The following is a 21,549-nucleotide window of genomic DNA, read 5'->3' on the forward strand; positions in this document are numbered from 1 at the left end:
GATCTTGGGGTCATGTCTCTCAACAATAAATGAGTCTGGTACTTTTTTTTTTTTTTGCATCGCACAATAGAAAGCACAAAATAAAGTCTGGTAGAGGTGTGAGCAAAGGGCTAGATCATAGTGCTGACAAATCTGTCAACATTATCCAAAATTTTGCCTTTTTTGTTAGGTAGAATGTTCTCTCTTTGTGCTGTACCTTTTGAGTCTGAAGAGACACTGAGGAAATGGTGCTTTATGAATGTCATGTAAGAAACAAGATCCACAAGCTGAAAGAGTTATCTCTTGGTCATATTTGGAGCTCACTTCTCTCTATAAATCAAATGAATTAATGAATTTAACCCCACCTAAGAGAAGGCTTAATACTTCCTCCAGTCTCTCAAAACTTGGCAATCAATCTGCAAAGCCTTTTCTCTTTTTTTGTCTCAGTTTCTTAAAGAAAGAGAAATCTCATTAAAAGAGGACCTTAAAAACAGGGCCTACAGAAATTACCCTTGCCAAGTATCTGGCAGGCAAGTCTGATTCTGGAAAATCCCGTTTATTCCTTCTGGGTATCTGCAAAGTGGCCAGCATCTCCTGGTACAAAACTGACATTCTTCATTGCAGTTTTCAAATATAAAATGACAAATGAAACATATGAGTTTCCCCTCCACTCTAATACAGCTTTACATACATGAATTTGTATAGGAAGTATTCTCAAGAAAAATGTGGAGTGAGAACAATCATTTACTAGTGGTAGTTGGGGACCAAATTCCCTTCTTTCTCCTACAGCCTTAGGAACACTAAGTTGGCTGTTTTCCTGCATATTCTCTTGTTAATCACAGGTTTTTACCTCCCAATCCTGGGTAGGCTTCCCTTATCCCATCTCCCCCTTCTCCCAACCCCCCCTTGTATCAGCTCCCCCTTCTTGCTCTTCCCTATCCCGGGTGTTTTGGGACACAGAGGAGTGCTATCAGTTTGGTTGTGCTCAGTAGGCAGGTCATTTACTGTGAGAGTGGTGAGCAGGTTGCCCAGAGAAGCTGTGGCTGCCCCATCCCTGGAAGTGTTCAAGACCACGTTGGATGGGGCTTGGAGCCACCTGGGCTAGTGGAAGGTGTCCCTGCCCATGGCAGAGGGGGTTGGAATGAGGTGATCATTCAGACCCAAACCATTCAATGATTCTATGATTCAGGTTTAGGATAACCAACTATGTTTGCTTTGGAAATTAAAGAACAGGGGGTCTGTGATGAAGACAGAAATGCTGTCGTGTTAGTGGTAAGTGTTGTATGCAGAAGTTGAAATGGGATTATCAAACCAAGTCCCAGCACTGCAAAAAGGTTTTAAATGCAACTGATTGTCTTTTGCAAGATGAAGTGTCACTGCAGAGCACAGAGGATCCAGTTGTTAAAATTACTAGAGGAGGGGAAAGTGAGAGGTAGTGGAATGAGCTGTTGAGCGTTTAGTGGTACATGACAAAGTAAAGAGAAAATGAGAAAGTAAAGGTTTACCCAATCCAGGAAGATGTGATTGCCTGGGATCCACATCTGGAAAGCTGGGGGTAGCTGAGCCGTGTGGTTGCAGTCGTACCACAATTTACCTTCCCTTGGGTTTTTTTTTTTTTCTGTCCTGTATGTAGAGTCATGCCATCGACAGCCATGGCAGGTCCTGTCCTTACTATTTCATGCCTTTTGACATTGAAATGGCTGAATCATTGTTAATTTTTTTTGAACAAAATTTTGATTTTGTTGGTTTCAGTCACTGATTGATCCTTTTTCACTTCCTTTTTCCCTTGTCTCTCTGTGCTTCGCTGGACATGGCGCGTAGGGGAGTTCTCAGGTGTGTATCTCCTGCTCAGTTCCCTTTCTTGTTTCTTTTCTCCTGGTTGAGGTCGGATGATGTGGTATACACGTGTGATACTCCCCTGCTCTTGTCCAAACACAAGTTGGCTTTGCAGACTTCTCCCACCTCGCCTCGCTTTGTTGCCTCACACTGGTGGGTCCCCACAGCGGGAGGTCCCCGCTCTGCTCACACTCCTGCTGTCTTTCAACCTGCTCTCCTTGCGTGGCAGTGGGCAGGTTTGCTCCACAGTGTCACAATGACCTGTCACTCGAGGTCTTGGGGCTCAAATGGCTTTTTTTTTCTGCCAGGAGGGGTGCTTGTAGCAGAAGTCGGGTGGGGACAGACTGAGTGAAGGTCCCGTTGTCCTCTCCTCCTCACTGTGCTGTGAGGAGTCCCTCCATATGCCAATCGCTGTAGGGGTTACCTGGTGAATACCAGCCCTCTTAGGGTATAGTGGTAATGACATTAAAGACACTTTCTTGATAGGTTAGAGTGGCAAAGCTTCTGTCTTTCTGGCAGGAGTTGGGAGATGGCTCATGTGTCACTGATGGCTCTGTCTTTTGTTTGGAGAAGGTGCTTGCTGCCCTAGGGCCTTGCTCCGCACCGTCCTGTAAAACACACTTGGGCCCTTATGTGATTTCAGTTGATGTCAAGGGGAGCTCTCTTGATTCCAGTGCAAACTGGGTGAAGTTTTCCCTGTGGTGACCTGGCAGCTGCAGTGGTGTGATGAGGTGTGCGATGAGCTCTGCCCCATCCCTGTGCCCGGCACTGCTCCGTGAGGGCTCGGTGATGGTACAAAGAAAGGGACAGCATCATCCTTTCTTTTCATTCAAACTGCTTTTACTGTAAACCACTTTTTTTGTGGACATTCCTCAGAAAACCTCCCACTGAAGTGGAGTTGGAGTTTGTTGCAGTGTGGAGGTGGATTTGGGCCTTTCTGGGCCAGATTAAAGCTTTGATACTCACTCCCTTTTATTTTTCCTCCCTGCCACTGTCCTTCCCTCACCCTGTTCATAATGTCTGTTGACCTGCCTTTCTTGTGGTGATGGGAAACTCAAGGATGTGTCATGCAGGGGAAATGATGAAGATGGAATAAGCAGATGAGGTCATCTCAAACTTGTCCTGACATCTATTGCAATACGACATGGGGTGATGGTTTTAAACCAGAAGTGGGGAGATTTAGATTAGATATAAGGAAGAATTTTTTTACAATGAGGGTGGTGAGGCCCTGGCGCAGGTTGCCCAGAGAAGCTGTGGCTGCCCCATCCCTGGAATTGTTCAAGGCCAGGTTGGACAGGGCTTGGATGAACCTGGGATAGTGAAAGGTGTCCCTGCCCAAGGCAGGGGGTTGGAATGAGGTGGTCTTTAAGGTCCCTTCCAACCCAGACCATTCTGTGATGCTCTCAGGTGGAAGTCCCTGTTAGGTCAGGCTGCAGTAGAACAAGATTACTTTCTCACATGTGCTGGCACCACACATTGTACACGTGCTGATGAGCTGCTCTGTTTGCTGTTTACAAACTGGTACTTAATGGCTGCTTTTTTTTCTCTTCCTTTCTTCCCCTTTGTCCCCATCTCTTTCTGTTCCCTTTCTCGTATGGGATGGCTCTCATAGTACGGGATGATTTCTTTGGTAAGGCGAAGGCCTTTTTTCTTTTTTCTTTTTTTCCTTTTCTTTTTCTTTTAACATGCATTTTTTCCAAATTCCTTCCATTCACTCACCATCCCTCCATATGTCTTGCATTACCTTGGTTTGTTTTTCTGTGGTGGTGGCATCACCTCTCCAAGAAGCAGGATGCAGCTGCTCTGTAGAGGTGGTTTGGGGATTCTCCTCTGTGTCATGTAGTTGATTATCCGCTTTGATGCTTCACACTGTTTGCCTGGCTGTGGGAGGAGGATGGTGTAGGATGAGCTCTGTTAGACAGGGCTCTGCCCAGAACTCTCTTCCCTTTGCTCCACACCACAAAGGGGTGAAGAGGTCTCCTTATAGTCACTCCACACTGGGTTTTCTTCCCGTGAGCAGAGCTGTCCCACTACGGCCTGCACAAGGAAGGTTGTCTCAGAGTGCCCATTCCACGGCTCTGGGAGGCTTCATCCAGTTCTTTATTGCCAGACCAGCCTTTCAGACCTCTGGCTGGTTAAAGCATTGGGTTGTCACTGTGTCACACATGAGTAAGGTAGAAGCTACGATGAAGATACTGATGGAACGCTGTGTTCTGGCATGATAGCTCATCCTCTTCCCCAGAATTCCTTTCTTTCCCAAAAACAGCTGCAGAGAGGGATGTATGACTCAAGAATGGGAAGGAAGATGATTTAATCCAAAAAGATGGGGATGATCTATTTCCCTTGATGTCCCTCAGCACCTTGTGCCAATTTAATGCCTTACAGGCTAAATATTTTTTTGATTATTTGTAGAGTCACTTAAAATTAGCAAGAAAATAGTGTAATAAACAGATGACTTCTGAGTCTTCTGACCAACAAGGAGCACGCCACAAAAAAATGGGCTATAGATCCTTCACCTTACCAACCCAAAATACCCTGGAGTTTGCACTGCAGTTAGTGTTTCCCACTTTTGTGCTGTTGGAATATTCTTTGACACAGCATCCAAAGAACACATTGCCTGAAACATCAAAGTGATTAATTATCTGTCTACTGATTTTTCAAAAGTTCTTTGAAAATGCTACTTCTTACTCATTCCTGCTGGGAATTTGCTTTTGCCATCATAAATTCATCCCATTTAACTGTGGGAAGAGGATCTGTATGTTGGAGTGTTGTGACGTGTTCTCACTTCTCATGTGCTGCCATGTTCCTCTAACTTTCATTTACTTAAAGTTTGTGTTTTTTTTAAATTTTCTCGCAAATACTAATTAATTGGCAAATGAAATATCATGAAAACTGTTGATATCTTTGCTATGAAGGAAGAGGTAGTTCAGAGGGCAAGACAAGGAGCGCTGCAGCACAAACACTGATGGTGGGGGAGACTTCCTCATGCTCTGGGACCCATGGTGAGAGACAAGCTGCACCGCTCAGCACTGTCCCCCAACAGGGAGAGGCCTCTTTGCCTTCAGCTCTCAAGTGGCCTCTATCCCCTCTGTAAGGCAGAAGCTGACCCTGGGACTCAGCAAGTCCCTGGCAGCAGGAAACAACCCAGAAATGCTTTTGGTCCCTAAACTCCTTTGGTTTTATGAACTACAGAATTTGACCTTCACTCTTAGCCCCAGATTTGTCAACGTTCTTGTAACCCAGTCTGCAGATTGCAGCTGTACAGGGGTGCCCAAGGGCAAGTGCAGAGTGTTTGGTGTAGGTGTTGAGTGTGGGTCTGAAGTGATGGGACTGAGACTTTACATTTTAAACATCTGTGAGAAAGCTGTTCAAGGTAGATAGAGCAAGGGACAAGCTGCAGTCCTATTAAAATTGCTCTAGCAGAAGGCTGGTAATGGGAAGCCTTTCATGTGCATGAGACTGGTCGCAGTCACGATCCCAAATCTGTACTGAGAAACAGAAAATTTGGCTAATACTAGGAAAGGAAAAAAATCACTGGTGTGCAGATCAGGACAGCAACTTGGGCAGTGTTCTGCTGTCCTTTGTAAAAAAACCATAAACTCAACCTTCTTTCTCTGTGAGGAATGATAAAAAACGTTTGCAATAGCTGATGGCTGAACCAGGAGTTACCACCTTGACTGCCCTGATTGGTGTTAGGGAAGCTCTCCCCTCTGTCCCTCTCAAGGAGGTCTGTGAAGGTCGGGATGAGAAGCTAGGTCTGAATTTGGGCTCTTTACAGGACACGTAGGTGTCTTTGGTGGTGTTGTTTGGTCATTCAGCGAGAGACACTCCACTCTCCCTACAGGACACAAGAGCCTAGGGAAGCTTAACAAAGGTGATTTCTCTTCCTCAAGCATGAGTCAGGCAGTGCTACAAAAGCTTCATGTTTCTAGGAGAGCAGATGAAAACTGCCTGGCCTTTCTTTTCAGGAATGGGCAAAGAAGTGGGGAATCTGCTGTTGGAGAACTCGCAGCTGCTGGAGACCAAGTAAGGAACTGTCGCATTCTCTGATCTGCCTGCCTGGTTGTAAATAAGATGTCACCTTGAAGTAGGTCTTGGCCGGAACTCCTGCCTCACAGGGCCTCACTTGTTTCTCTGATGGGTTCTCCTGAATACTTGTTCCTTCAGTTGTAGAAGAGGAATTGCTCTCCTGAGCTATTTCCTAACCGTTTCCTTTCTGCAGGCACTTGGGAGAAGCCTCTGGGCATGTGCTAGTAGGGGCTGATGCCATCTGAGATCAATGGCAAGCTTTAAATTAACTTCTGTGGGAATCCAGTTGTGGGTCTGAGCCTCTGTGAGGATGTTTCTGTTCATAAGTTTTTATTTGCAAGGTTTGTTCTTTGAAAAGAAAATTTTGTGAGAGGAGAGTTCTCAAAGATTTCATGGTTGATGGAGGAGAAGCAGACAATGTAATGGAGTTAGTTTTTGAGAAAGGCTGGCAAATGAGCTACTAAGGCTGAACAGCCAGGAAAGACAAGACAGAGTATTCCCAGGGGAGAGCTGGAGAACTTACTGTGATAGGAAGTTGCTGATTTTATAATTTTAAGATATTTTGGAGCTGATTGGAAATGCATATTTCTATTGCCATCGACCACAATTATCCACAATTGCAGATGGCAGCAGTTTTGAAAGGCGCGTTTCAGACCTTCATTCTGACAAAAATAGATTTGCACTTTACGCAGGTAATAGGTTACCCTACATCTGCCTTCTGCAGTGTTCTGCCATCTTCTGAAGGAGAGTCAGGATACAGGAATGAATGTACAAACCTCATCCTGACCAATTATGGTGATTTCTGTCTTCACAGAATTTAATCTCCCATGAGTTAGAGCTGGACTGAATTGTTAAACGTGCTCATTTCAACGGTCCTTGTAGTGTCTGTGACTTTAGTTTAAGGTCTGTTTTATGGACAGCTCCAGGTTTGGAGCATTTTTGCTTATTGTGCCTTTCACACCTTTAAGAAATGCTTTGAACGTTGTGAAGAATGATTTGATTGCCAAGGTGGACCAGCTGTCTGGGGAGCAGGAGGTGCTGAAGGGGGAGTTGGAAGCAACAAAGCAGGCCAAAGCCAAAATAGAAACCAGAGTCAAGGAGCTGGAGGAGGAGCTGAAGAGGTGAGTGATTACCCCCCTGCCCCAGGCAGCTGATATTGAGGAGTGCTAAACCCACCTCCTCTGTTCATTTGACTCATGGGATTAGCATTGGCATTCCAAGGTACCTTACAGAGTAGGACAAGGCTGATGGTAGGTGGCTGAGATATTTTTAGCATTGCATTGTTTTTATTGGATTGAAATGGATTAATGAACCTTAGAAAACCAGAATTTTCCTCCCCAGAATTAGGATTCTGCAGCAGCAACTTCAAATTCAGGCTTCCTGGAGTGGAGCTTTAAGGGTTTCAATTTGCAATTAAAAAAACCAAAAATTAAAAAAAGGGGAATTTCAAAACCAATAGTTTTGAAGGAAACTGCCAAGACCTTGATCCTTGTAGCATCCAGGATAGTTCTGAGAGAAGTGAATGCCCATTCATTTACTGAAAGAGCTCATGCAGAGTTGCACAAGCAATATTTAAATGCCCATGTTGATAATTGTTTCATTGCTTCTGTTAAGAATGAGAAGAGGCAGAAGAGATTCTAAAGTTCGATACAGGAAGATCCCACTTCTTATTTTCCTCTGACACAAGAGAAACCAAAGCCTGAATGCCCAGCAAAGCCTGGGATGGTTTCACATCCCTATACTAAGGCTGCCTCCCGGGGCTCAGAACAGCACAGTTCCATTGTGGCTGTCTGTGCGTGACTCTGCAGGAGCTCAGGGCAGAGGGCAGGATTTGTTCTGCAGCTGAAATCTGGAAGGTTCTGTATTCCGAGCTCAGAATCACCAGGAGTAACACAGACTGGTCTCTTCATTGTTCAGAATATCTGAAATGAAAGTAGTCTTGCAAACAGGCAGATTTTTTAAATGCCTTTTGAGTCTCATAATGTGGGAGTTTAAAGAAATTAAAAGCACTCAAATACTTTAAGTATTTTTTAATCAGGGATTTGCTGTTCTCTTCTTTACCATTTTGGGAAACTGTCCTTCACATTAAGGGCTTTTTTCACTGCATTGAATCACACAGAATCACACTGAAACCAGAAGCAGCCCAAAAGAAGCACTTAAGCCAGCATTTTCCCCGTTCTCATCAAACATTTAACATGAATTATGGTTCAGAAATAGTAAATGGCTGGACTGTTCCAGTATTTTGGTGCTCACAGCAAATGTTTGAAAGAAGCGGGGTGATGTTGGTGAAGCTGTTAGGAGACTCACGCTGCAAGAGGGAGGGAAAATACCAGAGAAGCATCTCCTGATTTGTACATCTGGTACATGTGGTTTAGATCTCTCCCTTGTGATGGATATAGCCAGACTTTCCCATAGCTGGTTCTCTTCCTAAACTTCCTCTGGGCCAGCCATGGTGTCACTTGCTGGTTTGATCCCTTTCTTCCTGTTTCCTAGAGTGAAATCTGAAGCCATCGTTGCCCGACGAGAGCCCAAAGAGGAGGTGGAGGATGTAAGCAGCTATCTCTGTACAGAATTGGTATATGACATTACTAAAATGCCTGCGGGGAAAGGGGGTTGATATACTTACCTATATTGCTTCATATGTATGTCCTGAGATGCAGATTGATGTGCCTTTGTTAGTGATGAGGGCAAGGCTGGTGAACAGGTTGTGGCTGATGACCATGAAATACATCTTCATACAAGTTCCAAAGCAGAATGTGGCCCAGCGGAGCAGCCGACCCAGTGGCAGTAGCACTGCGCAGGATGTGGCCTCTGCAGCCCAATGCCAGAGCAGTGCCCTGCTCAGCACCGTCCCATTGTATCTGCTTCTCCTAACTTGGAATTAAACTCTAGTGTGCAGTGGGGTTCTGCTCAGGTGTTACAACTATCAGGCTTCTCCAGAAGAACCTGTCCCCATGCTGGCAGTGAAGCTGTAGCCGTGAGGACATAGTGCAGTGAAGTCCAGGTTACACAGCCAGCCTTGCAGCAGTGACTGCCACCTTGTCTTAGTGCTGCGGCACCGTTTTGCTTGTTAATTCTTTTCCAAAAGCCAGTACTGCCTGTTACAGAATACAGAGAGAGAAGACTCATGGGCTGTTCTTCTAGCACAGCTCTTCAAACTGTTTTGACTGGGATAGAGGCTTTTCAACAAACACCAACTGTGGCCCAAAAAAAAGGCAAACCAAAGCAGTAACAGAGATTTTCCTTTTACGTGTCCCTGCTGGGACAGGGAATTTAATACAGTGCTTGTCAGTGTTAGTGTGTTCTTACTTGTACAGCGTATCAGAGAAGGTTCAGTTCTAAGCCTAAATCTCTTGATTTTAATTGGGGTGAACTTGGTCTGTTGAGAATTTAGGTAGATGGGAACATTTTCAAGTTGTGCTGGTGAGCTGCTGAAGAGAGCTGGTTGTTTTTTCAGCTGAACTGACAGAAGGTCTATTTTTTCTTTTAAATTTAAAAAATAATTGATAAATTCCTTTTCATTTATACAGTTCTTGTTTTGACTGGTCATACAGGTTTGATTCAAAGTTCAAGGAGGCTGGAGATGGAATTGGTTAATTTAATTAGTTAATAATGAATTGGTAATAATGATTTAGTTCTAGCTCTCTGCAGCACTCACCAGCCAGGCTGAGCTTGGGAATTGCCACAGTCTAGCACAACCCAGTGCCACTCCCTAGTAATGAGTTCCCAAAATCCTTGCAGTCTTTTTTTGGGCAGATATTTTTCCCAATTTAGCCACATTGTTCTCATTTTCCACTCCTCAAAAGAGACAGACAGAATCTCATTCCTGTTTTTGCCAACCCAAAGCCACCTGTGCCCTCATTGGAAGGTCAGGTTGTGTCACCAAAGATGAAAAGGCCTTTCCTTAGTTTCCTGTGTCCTACCTTTATCCATCTGTACTAACAGAATACCTCCTCTTCCAGTCCTCCTGAGGGGACAGATGGCATTATGTGGTGCTCCCTGCTGCTTGTGACTGGCTTTACTAATGGATTAAAACTTTGGTTTCCAAACTTCTGGACCAACGGACCACTGTCAATTCTCATCACTCCTTGTAGACTCTGAAAGCACCTTGCTGGCAATAGTCCTGAGGCGGGACGTGTTTGTGTGTATGTGTGTGTGTGAGGGCCATGTGCTCAAGCTGGTGGTGATGCTCATTCTAATTTCCATGGTTTTGCAGAACACCCAGAGGTCCATGGGCTGTAGTTTGGAGCTCACTGTCCGGAACTAGCACCTTATATGGGGAAATTGGGGGGTAATTAGGCAGGACAGGAGGAGAACTAACAAATATGTGTCTGTCTCCTGACTTGCCCTGTACTAACCTCAGTCCCATTCCATCTTTTGTTGGCTGAAGCAGTGCTCCTCCCCTCTACAGGACAGCATTCCCATTGCCCAGCGCCGGCGCTTCACCCGCGTGGAGATGGCCCGAGTGCTGATGGAGCGCAACCAGTACAAGGAGAGGCTGATGGAGCTCCAGGAGGCCGTCAGGTGGACAGAGATGATCAGGTGAGGCTGGGTGTTGGAGAGTGTCCCTGTGTAGGACAGAACCTGGCCGTGTTTGACCTTGTGTCAATGTAACCCCTACCAACATGGGGGTTGAGAAGTGCTGGGAGTTTTCCAAACTGTAGATGTTTCTCTCCTAATACCCAGTTCTTTCTCTCTTGTTCCTGAACCTGGGCTGCAAATCTCATGTTTTGGAGACCATTATTTGGAGACACTGGGCAGTTGTTTGTCTTGCTTGTTTCTTATGTGCTAATTAAGATGGGAGAAGCTCTAGGGAGGAGTATTGCTTTTAACTGATGAATTCTAAAGGCTTGGCTTGAAGTGACTGCAATGCTGGGGTCTGTAGTTCCCAGACTGTCTGTGGCAGTGACAGTGTTACAGGGAATTGATAAAACTTCACATTGAACACACTTGCACTTCATGTCAACATTGAAACTTAAAAGTGTTTGGGTGTGCTTGCATTGAAGGCCAGTGCATATCCCTTTCTCTGGTGTGTTTTGAAATGTCTTAGAATGAATTCTGACTTTTGACATGGCTTCGTTGATGGAAATTACCTGCTGCTTGGCAGAAGCTTGTGTAAAGATGCTGAAATTAACTTGCTTTGGCTGTGTTTGTCCTTAGAGCTTCCCGTGAGCACCCGTCCGTCCAGGAGAAGAAGAAATCCACCATTTGGCAGTTGTAAGTTCTTTGGTGGTTTGTGCAAGATTAAGACAAGGGGAAGTATTGCTATTTCTACTCTTTCTTACTTTAGACAGCAACTTACTGGACTTTGACATTAATGAAATGTCAGATGAAAGTGTTGTTAGCTGAATCCTTTTGCCTTCAAGGGCTTCCTTTGTCCTTAGTGAGATTAAAATGAGATCTGAACATCCGCATTGCTTTCGTTTTACAAGCCGAAAAATTCATGAATATCCTGGAATGAAAACATTCATACACTCACAGTAAGTTGTAATAAAGGGCTGTTTTCAGAAGGTGTCTGTTTCTGGAAGCTAAAAATGCCTTATGCCAATCAAACTGAGGATGTAGCTCTGGGTTTGAAGTAGGGCAGTTTTTGTGATAGGCTTACAGCTCCTGATCCCGCACCTCTTGCTTCTCCTTTTGTGTATCTATGGTGTCTGTCTCCCCAGGCACCTTTTTTCTTACTTGTTGGCCTTTTTCTGTCCCCAGCTTCAGCCGTCTGTTCAGCTCTTCCTCCAGTCCTCCCCCAGCAAAGAGGACCTACCCCTCTGTGAATATCCACTACAAGTCTCCCACCACAGCGGGGTTCAGCCAGCGGCGCAGCCACACCATGTGCCAGATCTCCTCCGGCAGCCGCACCCTCGAGTTCTTCCCTGACGAGTGAGTCACGGGCTGTGTGCCAAGCCAGGTCCCCCTGCAGCTCTTCCTAAAATAAGCTGGTTTCCACTTTAGAAACTGTGTGATGTTAGTATGTCTCTGTCCCCTGTGGTTTATCTCCCGGAGCTTTCACTCATCAGTTACTACGTGGATGGGCTCAGCAAACCTTGTCCTCCCAAACATATTGTGGCCATCGCTTTCCGGGCCATGATGGATCATCTCAGCAGGGACCACTGCAGCTCGAGTTGGCCTCAGCCCAGTTCTGCACTCATATTTGCCGACTGGGATGGAATGAAGTAGGCTTTTTGTGGTGGAGTGTGATGGCAGCACTGGGACAAAGGGATGGAATGTCTGCCTGACGCTTTTGACAAGGAGTTTAAGTGAAGACAAAAGTTCTCTCCACAGCACGTTTAAGTTGTGAAATTAGGTTTTAATCTTAACCATGCTAAAAATGAGCCTCTAGGTATTGCTACTGCAGAGTCTTACCACAATTCTTTGTGTCTCTGTTATGAAGGGAGAAAACTCTTTTGTGCTTTACTGACTTCACAGTATGTTCTGCCATTGCGAGATTGTGCGGTTTGACATGTGGAGCGTTTTTTTGGAAGAACTTTGCAGAATGTGGTGGTAAAGTAGGATAACTTCTGCAATAAGAAGGATTTGTTGAGAAGACACTGGCTCAAGAGAAGAGCGATTGTTTTAGAAGGATAAATTTGTCCCTTGTAGATACCCACTGCCTTTATTCTGTCTTTTTCTCTGATGACATCTCAGAGTCATGCTGTGGTATCTGAGTACTTCCCAGCAGTGTGTTACACAGTGGGACTGCACACTGTCAGAACTGCTTGTGCTTTCCTTCTCACCCTGTGGGAGGAAGCATGAGCAGCGAAGTGTTTTGTTTCAGCAGGATGTTGGTTTTGCTTTAAGTAAATATGTTGTTTTGTGTGTATGAGTAGGGAGTTTTGGTTTGGATTTGATTGTTCTGCTGATGTTGATTGTATCTCATAATGATACTTTAAAAACCTGTTGAGAGCTGGAGCTGACACTCAAACAGCCTTTGTTTATATTAAAACATGTCTAAAAGCTCACAGATCAATTTTTGGTTTAACCTTTGCTAGCGCAAAGCTAGAGTTGTTCTGTTGGAACCAGTGCCCATTTTCCTTGTCAGCACAGAAAGCCTAAAAATGGACAGAAAAATCCATAGTTGGCTATAAATGAGGAGGGGAAGAACTCAAAATGCCTTCCTGGTGGAAACATTAATCAGTAAATCGTAACAGCTCAGCAAAAATTGGTGTGATCTCTTAGATTTGTTGGTTTTAGGGAAGGTGATTCCCTGTTTCTGAAGGGCTCTTGGAACATTTTAAGTGATGATGACAGTGACTTGGCCTTCCACATTGCTCAGGTGATAGAGAGATTACAGCTGCCTGTGTCTGCTCTTCCACAAAGTTTTTCTCTCTCTGATTCCCTGCATCTGTTTTCACAGCTGGATTTGGTTTGCTCTGTGTGCCCTCCCCTGTTCTGGCCACCCTCCCTTCATCCTCAGCTGCTGTCTTTAACCACTGATGGAGAGGTAATGCTGTGCTTCTCTCCTCAGTGACTGCACATCCTCGGCACGCCGGGAGCAGAAGCGGGAGCAGTACCGGCAGGTCCGGGAGCACGTGCGGAATGACGACGGGCGGTTGCAGGCCTGTGGCTGGAGCCTCCCAGCCAAGTACAAGCAGGTAGGGACCACACTCTGGACAGGCTGAGGGGAGGTGCCCTTAGTCATTAGCTAATGACCTCAGTCATTAACTTAGCCTTAGTCATTAACTATTTAATTAAGAGGTACAGTGTACACGTGTTGTTTGTATAACAGTTGTAGACAGAGATCAAATTAATGTCAATGGAGGAGCATTCCTCTGTATGAAGGTGCTGAAAGAACCTACCCTAAACCAAAAGTAATTAAGCTTTTCTGTCCAGAGCCCGGCCCTTTCTTTTTTATTTCCTTTGTTATAATTGGGCTTGAACATTAGTTATTTCATTTATACTCTGAGAACTTTAACAGTTGTCTAGTATGAAAAACAAATGCTGTTTGCACTCACTTCTCCCCATCAGTAACACAAAATCAAACATTATCAGCCTCATTTGTTGGCCTATGGCTCATTTAACTGGTCAGAGACCGCCTGAAAGGGAGGAGCCTTCCAGCATGGCTTGAAAGTGGATGAGATTCAGGCCATAGGATCATAGAATCATTAAGTTTGGAAAAGACCTTGAAGATCATCAAGCCCAGCCGTCACGATGAAAAGCAACGCCAGTGTCCTGACTCTTTGCAGGGAGCATCCTTTCTCCATCAGCAGGGCCATGTGTAGCCTCTGTTGGGGCACTGATGATGGTGAAATGGTCTCTTGGGTGGACTGCTCTCCTCCCCATAGGGACTCTGATTCACACAAGATGTGATAGGAAGCCTCAGTAGCAACCACCTCTGATCAGTTCTGCCACGCTGATTACATCTCTCTTGCCATATCCTGGTATTTGCAGCTTTATACTGTCTTTTTCATCTTCTCTCCCCCCAGCTGAGTCCCAATGGTGGTCAGGAAGATGCTCGCATGAAAAACGTCCCTGTGCCTGTGTATTGTCGCCCGCTAGTAGAGAAGGACCCAACCATGAAGGTATGTTGTCTCTGCTTACCATGCAGTCCAGAAAGGGGATATGAAATTAGCAAAGAATTTGGGTCACTAGACTCGCAATTTCTACAACAGTCTATACTTTTTTGACATTAGATATTGCAAAGTCTATCTTCTGCTTCCTCTTCTTGAATGGTGGTTTCTAGTGGATGTAGGAAAAAGTATTTTAAGGACACAATTCTCAGCTCATTCTGGTTGGCAGATTTACTGGTAACAGGACAGTATTATCTGGAGCAGATCTTTGTGAAGCTGTGTCTATCAATACTTGAATGTTTTGAGTAGAATGGCAGTTGGGAATAGGTGGTCATCTCTGCAAGTACCACAGACAGTTACCTGAAGTAACTGTTTGTTTTGAAATAGCCAGTTTGTCAGTACTTCATTCAGAGATGATTTTTAGAAATCATCCTGAGGATTCAGTTGTAAGAATATTCTTACGCTGTTGTTTCTGGAAGGTTTGTGTGATCTTTGAATAACATTCTGTGCAGCATCTTTCCTCTATGGTTTTAGATAAATCCAATATTTGTTTCTGTAGTCATGTTCCCAGCATTCTCCTAAAAAACTCACTGGAAAGAACTCATAGGAGGTTAGCTGGATTTGATTTCAGAAAACAGGCAGTGAGTTGCTTCCACTCCACACTGGTTATGTGGGAGCTAAACCAGCAGATGGTTTTTCACACTTCCAGGGATGGGGCAGCCATAACTTCTCTGGGCAACCTGTGCCAGGGCCTCACCACCCTCACTGAGAAGAATTTGTTCGTAATATCTCATCTAAACCTGCCCACTGTCAGTTTGAACCCATTAAACATCTGCCATGTCCTGGCTTGCTTTGCTGCAGTGACTTAGGAACCCTGGAGTCGGAAAAACCGAGGACATTGCAGAAGCCTGTTTTCAGTTACATACCTGATTTATTATTTTCTTTAACTCTTTTAGTCACGTCTGTTAAAAAGGAGTGATTTTTGCGGGGCTCAGAGATCCTCTATCTTACCTCCTTTAAATTGGACTGTCTTCTATTAGAAATCAGCAAGAACTCTGTGTTTCCAATTAAATGTTTTAGATATTTGACATTTGACAGTTCTCTACAAAGATGCCTAAATTCAAAGAGACCCTGGAGCCTGCAGAATTCTTAGTTCAGATTCCTGTTTCTGTTCCTTAGCTGTGGTGTGCAGCTGGAGTCAATCTCTCAGGATGGAGACCTTTGGAACCGGAGCCTGGGAATGGGCAGAAATTGGATCCTGGGCGTGATCCCCTCACCTGCGATAGGGAAGTGGAAGGCGAGAACAACAAAAGTAACCATACATCTCCTGAGAAGAAAAAGGTCAGAAAAGAAAATGGTATTTTTTTTCCTCTGATGTTTTTTCTCATTCCATCCCCTGCCATGCCCCCTCTCTCGATACTTCGCCATAAAATGCTCTGACTTGTACTTGTGGGGCAGGGCTGTGGTCTTCTGGCTCTTCTGTAACTTTCTGTGTGATTTGGGACAAATAATCCAGGATAAAGTTTTCCAACTTTTGCTTTTGAAACCTTTGGGGTTTTGAAAAAAATCCTAGTAATAAGTGCTTGGTGAGGTTGCCAGGAAGATTATGGAGTCCTCATCATTATAAATTAAAAAAAATAAATAGATTCAGGCAAAGCTGTGTTAAAGGAACAGAGATACAGAGTCTGTGAGTCCATTTAGGCCAGAAGTTGAAGTTCTTGAGATTTAATCCAGTTCTGGTTTTTAATAGTCTTGTTTTTTATTTTTTTTATTTTCTAAAGAAGCAAGCTGTAATTTGCAGATAATAATTCAACTCTCTGGTTTGTGGGATTTTTCTCCACCGCTGTCTTACACTGCTGCCCTATACGCTTCTGAGACCAGCTTGCTTAAGATGATCAGCTGGGTGCATCCCAGCCTCATGATGTTCTGACTGAAAGAATATTCAGAGACATATTAGTCAGACATCTCAACGGAGAAATTAGCGGCCAAATTCCTCTTGCCCTGAGGAGCCAGACAGGCTCTTTGTCCAGTGCTCTGGGTACTAGTGCAGCAATATGAATGAAATTAGATCAGTAAAAATTAAAATATAAATTAATATACAAATATATAAAACAGAAAATAAATTAACTATAGAATAGAATATATAATTTAATATAAATTACACCATGTGTAAATGTTGCCAAGCACTGCTGAGGCTCAGGCTGATCCAGGAGGAGCGCTGATTGGGCCCATGTGTTTGCTCTCCCAAAGGCAAAGGAGCTCCATGAGATGGACGCCACATCCAGCCGTGTCTGGATCCTCACTAGCACACTGTCCACCAGTAAAGTCGTGATCATTGATGCCAACCAGCCTGGCACTGTGGTGGACCAGTTCACTGTCTGCAATGCCCACGTGCTCTGCATTTCCAGCATCCCCGGTGAGTGGGGCCCAAGCTGGGGTCTGCACTGGGTCACCTGCCCCACTGAGGAGTGCAGATGTCCTCACTTGGGAACTAATCCTTGGGCTCTGTTGTGTCCTCCAAACACCATAACCCAGATCTTGCCTTCCTGTTGTGGAGATCCCTCCCTGTTGAGTGTTCAGTAAGTTGCTCCTTTGGCACAAACAAAAGATGGGTTTTTGGGAACAGGAGTGAGCCTTGCCCGAGTTTGGGAGGGCTCTGTACCTGCCCTGGATGCTGATGCTAGGGATGAGGGGATCTGCCTTGGTGCTGATGGAAGCTGTGGTGTCTCTCAGGATGGTGAACCCCAAGGGTCAGCATCTCCCAACATTAGGGTGACCTCAGGAGTGCAGCTCCATTAAATGAGCAGTGACGACTTGGTTTATGTGAGAATCTATTCTTTGCTCTTCAGCGGCCAGTGAGAGTGACTATCCCCCAGGCGAGATCTTCCTGGAGGGGGATGTGAATCCTGAGGAGTCGGCCGGAGCAGACGGTGTCTTGGCAGGGATCACGCTGGTGGGCTGTGCGACCCGCTGCAATGTGCCACGAAGCAACTGTTCCTCGCGTGGGGACACACCTGTGCTGGACAAGGGACAGAGTGAGTTTTGGGACATAAAATTTAGTGATAGTTCAATTACAGCTAGTCTTGTACGAGCCCATGGTGTTAGAGCCACATCCTTCTGTCCTTGAGTTAAACACTTGAGAGGCCTCCAGAAGTTTCTTAATGTGGTACGGGAGGAACAAAGGCTCTTTTGGTACATTTGTCCTCTGACCCCTCCTCTTCTCTCTAATCCACATCCTGCAGCCCTGGCTGTGGGGATCACACAGCAGAGTATTTTGGACAGGTGAGATGTTTGCCCTGCTACAGTTGCTGCTGTTCTCATTGCTTTCTCCCCTGAGCCTTAGGAAGCCAATTAAGCTCATATACAAACCACACTGCTGCCCTTGCTGACTCCATACTGCAGTGACAGCCCTGGAGACCTTCTGGTGCTGTGCTAGTCACAGATTGTGCCTCACTTTAAAATAGTCTCTGTTCCTCATCCAGGCAGAAGATGCTGGATGAGCTGCTGTCTGTGGCGCAGGCTCAGGGCTTGGTTGAGTTTGGCGAGGAAAGATAAAGAATTGACTATAGCCTGATGTCTATATGTAGTTAACTCACCAGCTCATTCTCCAGCACGTCTCACACTGTTCCTTGTCCTCCAGGTGAGGTGGCTCCCATCTGCAATGGGAAGATCAACCAGTCCCAGTCTACTGAGGAGGCAACGGAGGCTACGGAAGTCCCAGAGAGCGGTGCCAGCGAGGCAGAGCCGGCGCCGGCCCGTGCCGGGCCCCTCACCGAGCACGTGTTCACAGACCCTGTCCCAGCACAGGCACCCAGACAGAACGGGTAGGAGGACTGGGGTCAGAGTGCCGGCTCAGTTACTAATCAGCTCTGTTTTCATAAGCTTTGGGATAAGAGAAGCAGCCTGGTCTTCTGCTAGAGTGTCAGACTTCTATCGGTTTTGTGCCCAAGTAGTATTACAGATGGAATAATAGGAGGGAAGGAAATGAAATGAAAATAAACATGGCTTAGCCTGGAGCAGACTGTTAAAGTGCGAGTATTTAACCTCTCACTATGAAGGTAGACCTGTGGTTAAGGCAGGTCTACATGCACATTTCATGTTCCTGCTGAAGGAACTTTCTGATCTGTGTGTAAAAATGATGATTGATTTATTCTAGTAGTACCTCTGATTTGCTGTAAAAGTAACCAAGAAAGAATATTCACCACCCAGAAATTCTTAAGACAAACAAGTCTGATATGAGGGCCTGAGGAGCAGAGTGGACGTCTCGGATACAGATTGTTCCTAAATGCCCAAGTTGCTCTAAGATGTTTCTGTTGAAGTTGGAAATGAACAGAGAAGATACTGTTTGTGTAATAGCCCTTCTAAACATTCAGTGAGGGTCTGTAGATTTGAAGTACTTGTTTGTTGGCGGGGGAGGAAGGAAATGTTGCAAATTGCAAATCTGCAATTAAAAAGCACCAAAGGGCGGAAAGCAATTTGTGCCTGCAAGGCCCCACATCTGCCGGGCTGTGGGCCTAGGAGGGCATTCTGTGCAGTGCTGCTGCTAAACCTCTAATGCTGTTCTTTTGCCTCTTCAGGGAGAACGGGCAGCTGAAGACGGAGCCCAGCACAACACTGCCAGATCAGGAGCCAACCAGTGATGCTGCTGGGACCTGCACCAGTGCTGCCCCCACCATGTGGCTGGGAGCTCAGAATGGCTGGTGCGTTCCCCTTGAGCTGGCAGATCTCTGTCACCTCCATGCTCTGGGCTCTGCTTTTCATGTCCACACACCTTTAGTTTACTGCTTGTTTCTGGAGAAGGTTTTTGTTCCTCATTTCATTGCTCAGCTCACCATAGTCCGAGGGTTTTAACCTCATTTTCTACCAGAAGAAAAGACTCAAGCCTGGTCAAGCTGAAGGTGTGGGGCCTGCTACTCACCTTCCCCAATTTGTCTTCTCTCGCAGGCTTTATGTGCACTCGGCTGTGTCCAACTGGAAGAAGTGTCTGCACTCAATAAAGCTGAAGGACTCTGTGCTGAGCCTGGTGTAAGTGTCCATTCCAAGGGACCTGCAGGAGAAGGTTCAGGGCATAAGTGATACTTTAGAGGGGTGGTAGCAGCTCTTTTTCATAGACTCACAGAACCACAGAATGGTTTGGGTTGGAAGGGACCTTAAAGATCCTCTTGTTCCAACTCCAAGTCCACGTTCCTGGCCTTGAACAATTCCAGGAATGTGGCAGCCATAACTTTTTCTTTGCTCTCCCAAGTACCTTGGTTTGTGAGGGAAGTTTCCCAAGGTTTTTGTTATGGGTAAGCCTCATACTGACCCATTTTCCTGCTCAACTGCAGCCCTGACCCAGCCCTAACCCAAGTTAGTGAATACATGATTAGCAGTATCAGGAGGAAGTGAGTGGGGAAGAGAAAGGCAAAATTTCACTGAGGAGTAAATTAGGGGGAATTTGTTGAAATTGATGGGGTTTGTATTGTGAAGGAGAAGAATTTCCTCAACATAAAATTTAGGGATGATCTTATTGCAATGAAGGTGTGACCTCTTGGAGCACGTTCCTGCAAGTGCTAAACTGACTGGGAATTGTAGAGACAACATAAAGATCGTGTGTACGGATGGCAGGAAGGGTTTATTAGTCCCTCACATCTACAGGCTTTTATAAGTATTTACTGTTCTGTGATTTCAGGCATGTGAAAGGGAGGGTCCTGGTTGCTCTGGCAGATGGAACACTAGCCATATTCCACCGGGGAGAAGGTAAGAATCAATGTAATAGAGAAACCAAAATTTGGCTGAAAGTGCAGCAGTACAAACAGAGTTAAAACACATAGCTATTATACACATAATTGCTATCCTAAACCATCCCAGGCTTACGCTAACACTGCTTCCTGAGCTATTCTGAACGAAAACGTGTGTGTATGGGCTGTGTAGCACATGTGGAGTAAATGTGACACTTTTAGAAATACATATGCTGTGCGGTTGCTTGAGGCACACTTGGTAAATTCAATTTCTGTTCCTCTTCACTTCTGTGGGTTTTGTTTCCCCATGGCTTGAGCAGTTTCTTAGCTGTGTTCATACCTGACAGCACTTGGGAATTTGCTAACTGTGACTAATGTTGGCATATAAAGAGTTTAGTTATTCCTTGAGTAGCAGTGCATTCAGCGAGCTGAAATATAGAGAATTCTGGGTTCATGCAATTCAAACTTTGATTCAGCCTTTGTCACGAGCTCAAGCCTGACCATTGACACATCAAAATTGTTCCCATCAGAAATAAGATAAAGCTTCATGACAGAGAGACTGCCTGTCTGTGAAGGACACAATATCTCCCTGGTTAGTTAGAAATAATAGTGAGAGCAGGGAGATCTGATTCCTTATCCTGAGTTTGACACTTTAAAGAAATTATGTTGTATGTCTGTGATGTGAGGAAGCCTCACTACAAGGACTGTACGGCCCATTTCCTTTTCAAGTCTTCTTCTCCTGCTGGTTTTTGTACTTGTTAGAGAAGCCTGTTTGTTTCACTGCAATAAAGGATATTTAAATAAGCCTGATTTGGAGCACTTCTAGACACCAAACTAAACTGTATTATTGCATGTTTCATCACTGTAAGTCTGTGCCTGAAGCAGGAGTATGGAGGCATGGGAAGGTCACAGACATAAGCCAACTGAGCGTTTGAGTACCAACTAAGCCTATATACCCGAATATACAGGGAAAGGTAGAGGATTCTGTTGTATGCTGACATGTCATGGTGGAGATGCATCTTTCCACACTTGCTTTTCACCTCAGATGGCCAGTGGGATCTCAGTAATTACCACCTGATGGATCTCGGCCACACTCACCACTCGATTCGCTGCATGGCTGTGGTCTACGATAGAGTCTGGTGTGGCTACAAGAACAAAATCCATGTTATCCAGCCAAAGACGATGCAGATTGAGGTAAGAGAGCACATGTGTGTCTGTGCACGCACACGCGTTGTATTTATTCTTACAGCTGTTTTCTGCTGCACTGTGTGAAATGCAGAACCTTTGGGTTGTCATTGCTTACTGCAGAACCCAAACTGTCAGTCTGGGTCATTTATGATCCAGTCTGCTAGGAGGTATTTATTCCTTCCTCCCTTTGCAGAGCATAATTCTTTAGATAAGTCTAAACTGAGCATTTTCTTTGCCTTTACTCTAGTACATGAGTCTATGAGGCCACGTACTGTCAAAACATAGGTGTGTGC

At 45.1% G+C, this 21,549-nt stretch overlaps 1 protein-coding gene across 36 annotated transcripts in view; it reads left to right on the forward strand.

Annotated features, from left to right (window-relative positions):
• The window catches only part of MAPK8IP3 (mitogen-activated protein kinase 8 interacting protein 3), a 72,715-nt gene that overhangs the window by 43,105 nt on the left and 8,061 nt on the right, over nt 1–21,549 (forward strand). For 14 of the 36 annotated variants that reach the window (XM_027693750.1, XM_027693765.1, XM_027693775.1 and 11 more), the window contains 18 exons: nt 1,801–1,812; nt 3,428–3,445; nt 5,784–5,841; nt 6,813–6,965; nt 8,338–8,419; nt 10,235–10,386; nt 11,005–11,061; nt 11,551–11,721; nt 13,307–13,433; nt 14,265–14,360; nt 15,528–15,689; nt 16,599–16,764; nt 17,198–17,383; nt 17,989–18,172; nt 18,926–19,048; nt 19,293–19,373; nt 20,020–20,087; nt 21,114–21,262. In XM_027693750.1, coding sequence (XP_027549551.1) covers nt 1,801–1,812; nt 3,428–3,445; nt 5,784–5,841; nt 6,813–6,965; nt 8,338–8,419; nt 10,235–10,386; nt 11,005–11,061; nt 11,551–11,721; nt 13,307–13,433; nt 14,265–14,360; nt 15,528–15,689; nt 16,599–16,764; nt 17,198–17,383; nt 17,989–18,172; nt 18,926–19,048; nt 19,293–19,373; nt 20,020–20,087; nt 21,114–21,262 — 2,045 coding nt within the window. The remainder of the gene's footprint in view (nt 1–1,800; nt 1,813–3,427; nt 3,446–5,783; nt 5,842–6,812; nt 6,966–8,337; nt 8,420–10,234; nt 10,387–11,004; nt 11,062–11,550; nt 11,722–13,306; nt 13,434–14,264; nt 14,361–15,527; nt 15,690–16,598; nt 16,765–17,197; nt 17,384–17,988; nt 18,173–18,925; nt 19,049–19,292; nt 19,374–20,019; nt 20,088–21,113; nt 21,263–21,549) is intronic. The other 22 variants (XM_027693757.1, XM_027693779.1, XM_027693759.1 and 19 more) reach the window with 12 other exon arrangements.

Source organism: Neopelma chrysocephalum, unplaced genomic scaffold (genome assembly GCF_003984885.1).
Source record: "Neopelma chrysocephalum unplaced genomic scaffold, ASM398488v2 Primary Assembly neopelma1_93, whole genome shotgun sequence".
Lineage (NCBI taxonomy): Eukaryota > Metazoa > Chordata > Aves > Passeriformes > Pipridae > Neopelma > Neopelma chrysocephalum.